The sequence below is a fragment of the Pholcus phalangioides genome, unplaced genomic scaffold (assembly GCF_987345545.1).
Source record: "Pholcus phalangioides strain wild (caught in Gottingen) unplaced genomic scaffold, Ppha-v1.0 ptg000007l_1, whole genome shotgun sequence".
Taxonomy (NCBI): Eukaryota; Metazoa; Arthropoda; class Arachnida; order Araneae; family Pholcidae; genus Pholcus; species Pholcus phalangioides.
The window spans coordinates 39,769,307-39,781,864 of record NW_028301600.1 but is presented as its reverse complement, the minus strand read 5'-3'; the positions used below and the strand labels follow the sequence as shown (position 1 = coordinate 39,781,864).

At 34.3% G+C, this 12,558-nt stretch overlaps 1 protein-coding gene across 4 annotated transcripts; it reads right to left on the bottom strand.

Moving 5' to 3' along the window:
• Nucleotides 1-984: 984 nt before the first annotated feature.
• Nucleotides 985-11,164, bottom strand: LOC149085270 (putative carbonic anhydrase 3). 4 transcript variants are annotated; one of them, XM_089233187.1, is made up of 8 exons: nt 11,108-11,164; nt 8,205-8,260; nt 6,894-6,959; nt 6,265-6,417; nt 5,997-6,148; nt 3,694-3,753; nt 3,155-3,382; nt 985-1,251 (listed from the first exon to the last, which is right to left on the bottom strand). In XM_089233187.1, the coding sequence occupies exons 2-8, from the start codon at nt 8,251-8,253 to the stop codon at nt 1,114-1,116; spliced, it is 846 nt and encodes a 281-aa protein (XP_089089313.1). In that variant the 5' UTR covers nt 8,254-8,260; nt 11,108-11,164; the 3' UTR covers nt 985-1,113. The 4 variants fall into 4 exon arrangements, with proteins under 4 accessions (XP_089089313.1, XP_089089310.1, XP_089089311.1 ...); XM_089233184.1 differs by having other exon boundaries at nt 10,656-11,135; XM_089233185.1 differs by having other exon boundaries at nt 11,054-11,135.
• Nucleotides 11,165-12,558: the final 1,394 nt, after the last annotated feature.

Genomic DNA, 12,558 nt, shown 5'->3' with positions numbered 1-12,558 from the left:
TAAGTAACACAGGGTTAATATTTCAGAGAAGTCATCATTACTGGGTTCTGAAAAACATTTAAAATTTGCAAACATTTATTGTAATTCCATATAGTCATTTTTTTACAAAAATATTTTGTCGCTTTGGAGGGAGTCTATGTTCTTCTCCCCAATCCCTCAGCTTATTCCTCCGGGAGGGGGGGGGGCAGCTGAAGGCTCATAGATAGAGACTAGTACTAGTCTCACTAGTATAAGGCTTTGGCCCAGCTTCTAACTTTTTCTGTTAAGGTGGGAGGGTCAAAAATGACTGAAATTCTGCTTACGTAATACTTGAACGGCTCCTAACTTGGAAACATGCTACATCCAGGGCCGTAACTAGATACTTTATCACCAGAGACAAGCCGGAATTTTGGTGCCCCTTGCGTGTAGGAGCAAACAAAGGGTGGATTCTGGATTCGGCTCTTCTTCTGGTCCAGCACCCAAGGTACCAGAACCACCTGCTCCCCTCTGCTAGTTGTGACCCTGGATACAGCTAAAACTATTAAGCCACGTCCCTGAAATGTAAAACTGAATGTCACTAAAATTGTGATAACCAGTCATTTTCTAAGCTGCTCTAAAAAATTTCTTTAGATACCATTCACATAATATAAGTTTAACCCCGTTACAGCAACCCCTAATGTCGGTCGAATCCCGTTACAGAGCTCTAACCCCGCTTAGAGCCAGAAATTTTCTCAGTAAGTACGTTTTTCACTTCTAGAGATTACACGTATTAAACCGTGGTTCGATATAAAGCCAAACTCGTTATCGCACCAAAATTCTTCGAAATGAATAGTGACGTTAAATCGATTTCGACCATACTCTCTGGCGGGTGTAGGCAATGACGTATATAGGTAACGTCGCGATGAAATTCACATGTAATAGCCTATACTAGTTTTTCTTTTATTTCATTGTGCCAGTAGTGTTTTATGTAGTATGTTTGAATTCATCACAAAGACAAAAATAAAATTAAAGGAAATATAACATAAAACTTTATTGAAAAGAAAGTGTTCATATAATTATTACTATTCTGAGTATAAGACTCGAAAAACAACGAGCATATGTGTGTGATAATACTCATTCAACAATCATTAGATGCTACAAACATCTTGGGTTGGTCAGAGTGATTTTTCTTCCATTCAATGGTTGAACGGGACGGTAGTTGTTCACTAAATTGCAGTTGCCATTAGTATCATTTTCTTTTTCCACGGATACTTGCTTTCTAAATGCTTTTAGCTGAAAATCAAAATTATGATTCATTTATAATATGATACCATTTACGACTAAAATTCAAATCAACACTACTTTTAAGAATTTGACAATATTAATTATAATAAAGTGTGTGAGTTGGACACCGCCATTGGGAGCAACAGTTTTCAAAATAATGTAAATTTTCCAATGAGGAGTCGTGACTAAACAAAAAAATGGTATTTTTGGTCATACATTAATAAAAATAGATACAGAGTTTTCTGAAAATAGTGCGCCAGATGCTTTGCAAAATGTTATTAGAGATTGTGTGACTAAGAATGCCGCGTTTAGGTGTTACAGAACGCTGTTTAGGTCGGTCGATAATATCGTTCTTTGACAAAAAAATTGTTTTTTTTCTGCTCTTCTGCGATTTTGTCATTTATTTTTGAAACAGCCTTTATGTATATCGAAGTTTGACTTGCACGTACAGTCAAGAAATGTCTTTTAATCGATTTTATGTCGAGATCTGACATCAACAGTAAGTTACGTTCTACTTTAAATAATCTAATTGCCAATTATGGACTCGATATTTTCTTTAACCCTTTATCTATCATATTATAAAAAAATATAATAAAAATATAATGATAATAAATAAAAATATAATGATAATAAATAAAAATATAATGATAATAAATAAAAATATAATGATAATAAATAAAAATATAATGATAATAAATAAAAATATAATGATAATAAATAAAAATATAATGATAATAAATAAAAATATAATGATAATAAATAAAAATATAATGATAATAAATAAAAATATAATGATAATAAATAAAAATATAATGATAATAAATAAAAATATAATGATAATAATGAGAGAATAATTATTTATAAGTGCAGGGTATATTATTTATAAGTGTGTGGTCGCTCATTTTGGTTCGAACAACCCACGTTTCACTTACGAGTTGAATGGAATTACTGTCCCGCATGCAACTTGGGTTACGGATTTGGATATTCTCATTGACGAGTGGCTTAGGTTTCTCTGAACATTGTTCAGCGGTGGTCAAAAAAGCGAATAGAATGCACGCGGGGGTTTCATTCTTAAAAAGGTCTCCTCGCGTTCTAATAAAGTCATGCTTCCAATTTTCCAAGGCTTAGTTCGTCCTGGACTGGGGTATGCCGTAAAGTTTTGGAGACCATACCTACAGAGGTACATAGACTTGGTCTAGGGGGTTGTAGAGCAGAGCTACGCGTGATCTTGTTAGCATACAAGACAACTTGTTGGCACAAAAGAGAGACTTGATTTCTTGAATATGTTTACATTAGAGAAACACAGTTGTCGGGAGTATGATCGAAGTGTTCTTAGGATTGTGTTAATAAATGAAATGGCTTACCTCAGGGGATCGTGAATTCTAACACAATTGATACGTTTAAAAAGAAGTACGATAAACATAGTGAGATAAATCAAAAGAAGCTATCTATACTTAAATAAGACAGAAATAATTTTTTTATGGGCAGTGTATTGTTTATTATCAATTATTCGTTTTTTTTTTTCTTTCGGGATATATACTTTTATATTTCCTTGCTGTATTTTGGTTATATTAGTCATCTATATTTTTTATGGACATCTTTTTTCAGCCACATAATTGGGCAATTCGTCTGTTGTGGCCTTTGTGTTTGTATCTGTATGTAAATTATCTGGGAGGTTATTTTAGTTCTAATTAAACAAAAAAAATACTGGTTTTTTTTTCAAATAATGAGTTGGTACATAATAAATTACCTAACCTGGTGCTACTTTAAAGTACCATCGGTAGATAAAGGGTTAAACAGAAAAATACAGCTTGCAAAACTGAATATCATACCTAAACTTTACTTAGAGTACCATTATAGATTAATTATAATCGAAATAATACTAAAATATTTGAAAAATAAATTATTATACTTGTTCGGTCGATATCGGGACTGGATCTCTCAGCACTATCCAAATAACGTTCTCTGTACATGGAGGAGTGGTTAATGAACCGATGTATCGGTAATAAGTGTCGGTACATTTAGGCAGAATGGCATCTAAATTTATTGGTTCCGGAAGTGATGCTTCATCTCCATTATATTGCACTTTATTAACAGCTTTGATGAGAGATGATAGTTTTTCATTGTCTGTAGATGTTTCCTGGTTATAAAAACCAATAAAACAATCAAAAACCACATTGTATTACATTATTATCAAATGAATAAACTTTCATAGAAAATTTAACTTCTTGGAAAATTCTAACACAACTCCACGATATGTCTTCATGAACATCACATTTATGTATAGCACTTGTGGCATCTTTCAGTTTTTTTTTATTACAGTAATTATTTACTCATTGTAATCATGAAAGAACTATCTATTCTTATGCAGGAAAGATTTTTTTTTGCATCAAATTACTATTAATAAATATAGTAAAATTACTATAGACATTATAAACAGATGTCACTCACTTCGAAAAAAACTCCTATAACTGCTAGCTGACCATTACCTCTTCTGTGAACTAGATGCATCTAAGGGGAAAAAAATGATGTCTAAAATTTTTTTTTCAGTATTCATATATGCACGGTCAATTTACATTAATGTGACTACATCCTACTTTGAAAATCTGCACAAGCTCGTGACGCGAATTGGCTTGGCTTGGTGTGAAAATAATGTGAAGTATGAACATTCTGTAAATGTGCCAGTCCTCACTGTCAAGCGTTTAACACACAATCAATTTATCATATTTTCATAAAAGACGTCCAGCCAAACATCACAATGTGTGTGAAACTTGGAAGGAATAATTATACAAATGGTACCACCGTGTATTCCCGAAGTGGAAACAGGGAATGCAACCAAGTGCCATTGATGTGAGAGGCAAACGTCGGCTTCGGCGAATTTGAGGGCCAACCGACACGCTAAAGTCGAGCAATTTTTTGACCAAATAAACCAGGGAGCTCTACCAGATCTTTGTTTAACCCTTTCCGTAATTTTTCAAATTTCACTGATCCGCTTTATGACTGTCACAGTGGGAATTACTAAACCCTCCGTAAAATGACACGCCATTTTTCAAGAAGAATATTTTTTTCTGATTTTGTGCAAGTGATAGTGCTTCACTCCCCCGAATTGCAAGAATAATAAACCGAGGAAGAGAAATACTCTAGCTTTATGCTGTACACATATTCTTATGCTACCCCGAAGGAAAGGAAAAATACGCCGTCTCTTTCCTTCTGTAGAGTTCCTGAAAACCCCAGGCTGGCTCATACATCATATTTGTGAGAAGTGTGAGTCGATAGCTCTTCTCTATGCCGATTTTTTAACGATTAGACATCACTTTGAACAGAAAACTGGTTTTGTCGCTCTAAAATGGAAGACGATGAGTCCACTTGGTATATTCCTGGTGCCTTATCCTTCCGTTATCAAAATTTTAACAAAAGCTGACTCCGCCCACTGGTAGTTGATCTCAAAGGTTCATGGTGGGTGGAAACATTTCGGGAAAAAAAACCTGTTTACATAATAAATATCTGAGCATGTCATTACCGTCATCAAATGAATCAGAGAAAAATATTCTTAGTGAAATAAAATTAAATCAAATTTAAAAAATTGACTTTTTATACGGGCACCCTGTGCTCAAAAACCTAATTACAAAATTATTGCCTTATCTCTCATAAGGTCATAAAAAAATTACACATTTTTAAATTAAAATATTTCATTTCAAAAAATTGGGAAAAACAGCATAAATGAGGGGGAAAAGCGTTTTTCGTTAGTTTTTTTTTTATATGGTGTTTTTTCGTAACTTTTCTCAGATTTTTGAATTCAAATATTTCAGCAAATATTGTACTTAGGAACGTGGACTTTTTTTTTTACCTCTGGAGAAACAGAGCAACAACTTTCCTTTTGGTCACAGGGTGTCTGTATGGAAAGTTAATTTTATTACTTTAATATCTATACAACCTCTTGCAATATGAATGACGTATCTGAGTACTACACGTTATTTGGATACTTTTTCTAATTGGAAGTATGCCTCTAGGATCAACGTTTCGCCAGTAATTTGCGGTGCGAAGTGTTAGCTATGCAGCTTGTATATTGTCATAAATGTCTGGCGATAATTAAAAAAGTTTGACAAACACGTAAATACTTGTGGCTACTACTACTGAACCGAACATGCACCTCGTACACATTCCTCTACGGAATTTCTAACGAATCGGCACATGCCGGAATGTGCGTTCTGAGCGTATGCTTGGCCCTAACATATTTATATTGTCCAGTTGCACTTGTTTGATGTTCATGCTGCCATCTAGATTGCATTTTCTGAAGTAAAAATGGAAATGCTTGAATTTTCGTCTTTTGTAGGTATCGTATTGTAGTCCTGCTTGCTCTCTGCGGAGAGACTTTTTCAAATGGGAGACCGGCTCACATTCGGGCCTCGAAGCTGGAAAACCGCAGAAAACCAACTAATACTTGTGGCTGCATGATTCACTAGACTTAACTTGAATTTACTAGACTTCACTAGACTTAACTTGAATTTACTAGACTTTACTAGACTTGACTTGAATTTACCAGATTTCACTAGACTTACAAACTTGTGACAACATTCCACCATCTATGTTTTCATTTTAGATATATTTGACATTCATATTTTTTTGACATGCAATACGTATGAATATATTGTGCTTTCAGGTAGATTCTATTCTTCGAATCAATTGTTGGATACAGAGGATAGCATTACTCTATGTCTGTATATAATCAAAGAAAAAAAAATGGAAATTATTACTTCCATAGCGTATGAGCGGCCACCAACAGTATGCTCGGAGCCTTTGGTCTTATTCGAACCGTCACCCCAATGGAAGTGGAATTGTTGAAGTTTGTAAATAGAGAATTGCACTATTATCGCTCTGGTCTGCTCATCATTTGGTGTAATTTGAACTGCCAACAACATCAAAAATGTATTCTCATTAGGCAACGTAAAAACTAAACTTTTAGGTAAATTCGAAACACAAAATTCTCTGTCCATAGTTAGTCAAATCGCGCTTAAAACTCACCTGTGTGACCATTGTTTTCGATCTGGCCTTTGACAGGGATCCTATATGAGAAGTATCCAAGTTTCCCGTTGAAAGCTCTAAACACACCTTCGGGAATATCAATCGGTGACTGGTTACTTCCTGTATTACATTGACCACCCCAATTTGATGGACCTGAAATGGGAACGGAACGCTGATCACACATAATGAAGCAGGTAAATCATATGAAAGAGAATTTCTCAGGTCAAAAAGACTTCATTGGTTTGAATTTGTCCTTAAAACGTACTTAATATTGTGGTTGTTCAGAGAGAAACAATATCACGCTCCGCTGTTATACGAAGAAAATTCACGATGCCCCACAGAGGCATCGTGAATTTTCTTTCCGAATTTCATCTTCATCTCCGCTCGATAACCAGTCTTTCGTACTTCCTATTGTAGTTGTTATCATCAGGTGATTTTCGCAGGTCTGAGGTGATCGTCAGACGTGTTAAACTGATGCATTAACTCATAATTAGACGTAAAGATACGCCTAATTTACGTTCAAAAGATATGAATTATTTATCTGCCACTTTTTTTTTTTTTTTACTTATCACATATCGTTATATTGGATGATGTGGTTGTCTGAATCAAGATCAAGTGATTAAATTTACCATTGGCTCCTTCATAACTGTACTCTTTCTCTTGTTCTGCTGGACACACACTCTGGGTGAAACGAACTAAAAAAGGAAAAATATAATTTCATACTTAGTATATTTTTTACTACATAGATAAAAAACACATACCATGATGATTGAAACAGAACTTTTCCTAAACTTTAACATTACGTAAATTATGGAACCTAGATGGAAAAATCCCTGACCTAAAGAAAATAAAGGTGTGTATAAAGCGAATGTTTAAATCATCTAACATCCCCTTACACCTCCATGACGGAGAGTAAGTAATCTTCGACATTTAATCTAAGCTCAATGGTAAAAACATTTGACTAGTGCAGCATGTTTGCAATAAATGCAGGGTGTCCTATAAGTCCTAACTCGGCCATTATCTCATCAACCGTTCGTCGTAAAGGTATGGTTACAATTTAAAAAATGCTCAAAATGTGTTCAAAAATCCCCCTGTACCGGTTCTGAGAGTGAAAATACAGTGTGTCATAAAATAAAAAATTTAATACAAATACAAATTCAAATTCACAATAAATTTTTATGCAGTCCTTCCTGTCCTCCAACTTCGAATTAGAAAGTTGTTGCTCTCTCTCTTCTGAGCCCAACAAAAACATTTCATGTTTTTAACAGCAATATTCGCTGAGATATTTTAATTCGAAAATTGGAGAAAATGTGAGGAAAAGAACGGCATAAACTAACGGAAAACCTCATTATGCTGTTCTTTCCCATCTTTTCCCTGATTTTTGAATTAAAATATCTGAGCAAATATTGCAATTGAAAACATGACAGTTTTTTATTTTTGTTAGGCTCAGGAGCGACAAGGTAACAACTTTCTAATTCTAAGTTAGAGGACAGGAGGACCGTATAAAAATTTAGATTTTTTATTTTGCGACATTGTGTTTTTTCACTCAAAAAACTGCTATAGGGTGATTTCTGAACATATTTTTAGCATTTTTTAAACTGAAACCATACCTCTACGGCCAAGGGTTAATGAAATAAAAGCCGGATTATGATTTACTGGCATGGGTGGAGATACGGGAGGGGGCATAGGCAGAGCCGTCTTTAGAGCATCATGGGCCCCAGGGCTAAGCGATTTTTCAGATTCCCCCTAGCAAATTCTCGAAAATTTTAACTGGTTCTCATTTTTGTGAGACCCGCGTTCTCTTGAGGCCCCCGGGCCGTGCTCAGGTGGGCCCATGCATTAAGACGGCACTGGGCATAGGGACAATTTAATAGATGATGCTTTCAAATCATCAAAAGTATATTTAGAGTGTCTATTATCGAAATGTAATTAGTACTTACCAGATACTACAGCCAAAACTGCAATGAAAAAGGGGAATTGTTTCGCCATCGTCGGACTAAAACAAAACGAAAACAGTCAATGAAAATATTATGACAGGGGAGTCATAATAAAAAGCCACATCTAAGATAAAAAAAAAGTTATTGTTTTGCTGCAACACCATTTAAATTATTTTATATTCGTTCTTCGTAACTACTGTTAAACTCACAAAGTAAAAGTGCAAAGTACAAGGATTGTGACCCCAACTACATTTAATCTTCTGTTGACAAACAGGGCCGTTCACCCGAAAATAAGTCATGCTAATGTGGTTTGAAATGGTAGTCTTTATAAATACTATATTTTTCAAGTTTTATTAAATGTTATATCATAAAATTACCGAAAAAAAAATCTATACTACACTTCATATAAATTTATATTTTGTATTCCACAGTTGAGTCTAAAACTGAATTATTAAAATATTCCAGTGTTTCAGAATATTTCAGTAGTCTCAGTTGCCTTGTGTCGATAGACAGGAGTTGTATGCAGTACCAAAAGTAAGCACTCTTTCGTTAATGGCCAGAATTTATCTAATTTTTTTAATATACAATTTCACCTTTCAACTTCAAACAATAGCGCAATTATTCTCTTTAAAATACGTTATTTTGACGATTCGAGAACGATCTTGGACCACTTCTTTCTGTACTACGGTCATTTTATGCACACTAAGGTTGTAATTAGGTAAAAAATTACAAGTTAATTATAAGCCCGGTCTAATTAGGTATTTTTGTGTGCTAACATCACATAACAGGAATACTCTGAAAAATGCATCAGCAAATACATTTTTATTGATTTATAAATGAAAATGAATGTGATATTTTTGAATAGTGATATTTTTGGGTCTTCCATAAAAATTAATTTGGTCCGATCAAATTAAAAATTCACGGGGCCATCATTGTAATGAATGAAAATAAATATATTATATTTATCCAACCCCTACAAGACTTTTAAGAGTGGTTCCGTCCATATATATTTTTCCTTACATCTTCCACGGCTCACTTCAATTAGGCAAAACTGAAGCTTTCGTATAACTTGTGAACACACAATGAGTCTTTGAACATTTTTTATAGGGTTTAGATCAGGCTAGCATGTTGGCCAGTCGAGTCTCTGCAATTCACTTCACTTTTCAAATAGCAGGCTATTGTTTGGTGTTGTTGCTGCCACTGTATTTGTTATAGATTTTTGAAGCGAAAAGAAACTTTGCCTGGTTTTAATTCAAAGCAATTTTTAACACGTTTTAAAAGCCCGTAATTATAGGAAATTGGATATTCGTATTGTGGGACACGGTATTTTGAAAAAAGAGCATCCATAAGCTAGCTATGAATCAGGAATTTCCAAGCCTTTTACGTTCATGGTACTGTTGGAAATGTTGATATATCTTGTGGCATCCCAGTCTCATCTCTAGACACTTAGGCAACACCCTAAATGGCGATGACAAAGTTTTCGGGAATCACGGCCTTATTACTATAGTTCGTTTCAGGTTAACTTTGCAGTGGAGAGAAAGGTAGAGAGTGTACTCCTTCGCCGCAAAATAAAGTTCCCATAAATCGGAGTTTTATGATGATCATTTATACATATATAATATATACATATACATATATAAATATTTCAATTTTTTTAATGATTTTGTGAAAAAAAAAGGAAAAATATCGTTTTGAACCGATGTTTCCTCGTTTGAAATTTTTAAATGAGAAAAAATATTGGTTACCATTATCCAAAAATCTATAGCAACCACAACGACATTTTCGCGGTATCCTAGAAATCGTCCATACCTTATAGAGGCCGCGCATCGATACATTGGTTAAGAGGCTTTTGTTGCCATAGCAACGAGTGATGAGGTTCCCTCGTAGCTTCCTCTTCACTGCAAAGTTAACCTGAAACGGACTATAGTTTCGATATAATTTGACTCCCAAGATATCTCATGTCACATTAGAGTGCCGAAGCACATCTTTCGGGGGATCACTGCTCTAAGACATTTCTAAACTTTTATGCTCGTGGCACCCTTGGGGATGACTTTAGAATTTCACATATCTTGCAAAACTTTTTGCTTATGAGACCGATAACCAATTTTATGGAACCCTAGTCCACCGTACAACATTTGGTATCCACTGTTTAGGGGTAGTAGTTCTCATTTAGCATTCATCCATGAACTCCCTTGGTCAAATACCAAAGAAACCAAAGGGCACATTTCCCTGTGCCATAGCCACTTGCAATATTTTTTATTCTAATTTATGCTTTATACTGAAATATGTCTTTTGGAACCACTTGCAGTGGTCCGAGAACCATCTTATGACAATAATGTTGTCATTGTTTTAGTTTTTCTCTACAATGAAGATTACAATGACAGAATGAAACATCTCTAAAGAAAACCGAAATGTTAAAAAAGAACAAATGCTTGAAGCATAAACTTATCTTACCTTAGCAGTGGCTAACGATTGTCTTACCTCACCTTGAAAAAGTCAAAACGCTATATGAACGCTGGATGAAAAATTCGTGCTCTCTTTTTAATATATAGGCTTTGACAGATGTTACCATGACTTGCACCTATGTTATTTTGCACCCTAATCTATATATACTTAATATGAAGAAATACCATCAGCATGGTTAAAAATACGTGATTGTCCTACAGAATAGATGATACGTATGAGTTTTGATTGTTACGTCTGTCAACATTGATGAAAAAAACGATTACAGAAGATACTTTTTCGTGATGACTAAGGAAATACTCAAAATTGTGTCTTAATGTTTTCAGTGTCATTTACTAATAATGAAGATACCTTCAAAATGACATCTAGATTTATATTTGAGTACTTACTTTTAATACGTAGTAATAATATTCATCATTTATATCAAAATATTTTGAGCTTACTTTTAATCACATCACCAAATATTTGACTGGGAAACAATGATGAGAGAAATTATCGAGAATTCTTATCAAAAAGAACAGATATTACAGTTTCAGCGTTGTATATCGAGTCACGAGGGTATCATGATAGCATCATGTGTGACTGATATTACCTACATTGAATACAGTATTGATATGAATAAGTTTGTAATCTGTATTTTTTCTATTAAATTTGTAATGTGTATTTTTTCTATTCATGAGAACTTTTGACTAAATTTTGATTTAAAAAATGTTTAGAGCGCTTGCGATTTATTCTAGATCCTGCCTTACACATTGTGTGGGTTCAGTCAAAACGTCATAATTATACACATAAAACTGTTGACCCAAGAGTTTATATGTACGTGATTGAAAAAATTATATTACTTTTCTTAGAATATGCGATCTATAACGTAAGAGTCGATATAACTAGCATATGATTTTCTGGAGATCAATGATTCCCAACCAAGTCTAAAAATTCTTAATCTGACTGTACAAGTCTGAGATCTAATCGCAGTCGGGAATACATGTGCATAAGTGTTTTTGATCGAACATAAATCGAATGTCTTAGTTATAATGAAACCCTTGATGTTCAATGACCATCGTTCATCAAAACGAAATTACTTACTAAAGTAGGGGTTCTCAAACTGTGTGCTACCAACATTTTTCAGGGGTGTCGTGGAGCGATGGTCCTGACAAAGGTTCTTCGAAGCGATTCTTTGTTGAACTGCTCTGGGGAGAATGCGGATTGATTGATAGCCGCACCGTTGAGTAGGCCGAGATTACACTATAAAAGTTTTATAAAATACCTTTTCCGAAACTACAAAAATACAACCAATAAGCCTGTTGACTCGAATGTAACTGATACGCTTATTAGTTGTTTTTTTCAAGTTTTATAAAATATCTTCTGTCAAACTTTTATAGTATAATCCCCTTCCCCGGCATTAGGGAAAGGTGAGCCGCGGATGGAAAAAGTTTGAGAACCCCTGTGCTAAACTATTTCGCACCATTCATTTTTAATATTTCGATAAAGGGAACAGCTGATTTCATAAAACCAATTTCACCCTAGTGTCTACGTTGCAGAAGTCATCGAAATTTCCTGAGAATATGAGTGCAAGTTTGTTGAATCATGTTCTTTTTAGAGCTAATGTTTCGAACTAATTTTCTTCAGTGTTCCTTTTTTCAAACATTAATTTCATTTTTAATTGGTCGTGGATTCCACTAGCCTCGATGAGTGGGATCAACTTAAACTACTCACAGCTGATTGTACTTTAATCCTTTATCTACCACATTATAAAATGAATGAAATAATTATCTCGTGCGTGCGTTCGTGTGCGTGTGAAAATTTTTGGTAGGTTATTTTAGTTCTAATTAAAGCCTTAAAAAAATGCTTTTTTTTCAAAAAGCCATTTAGCACACAATCAATACCTGGTACTTTA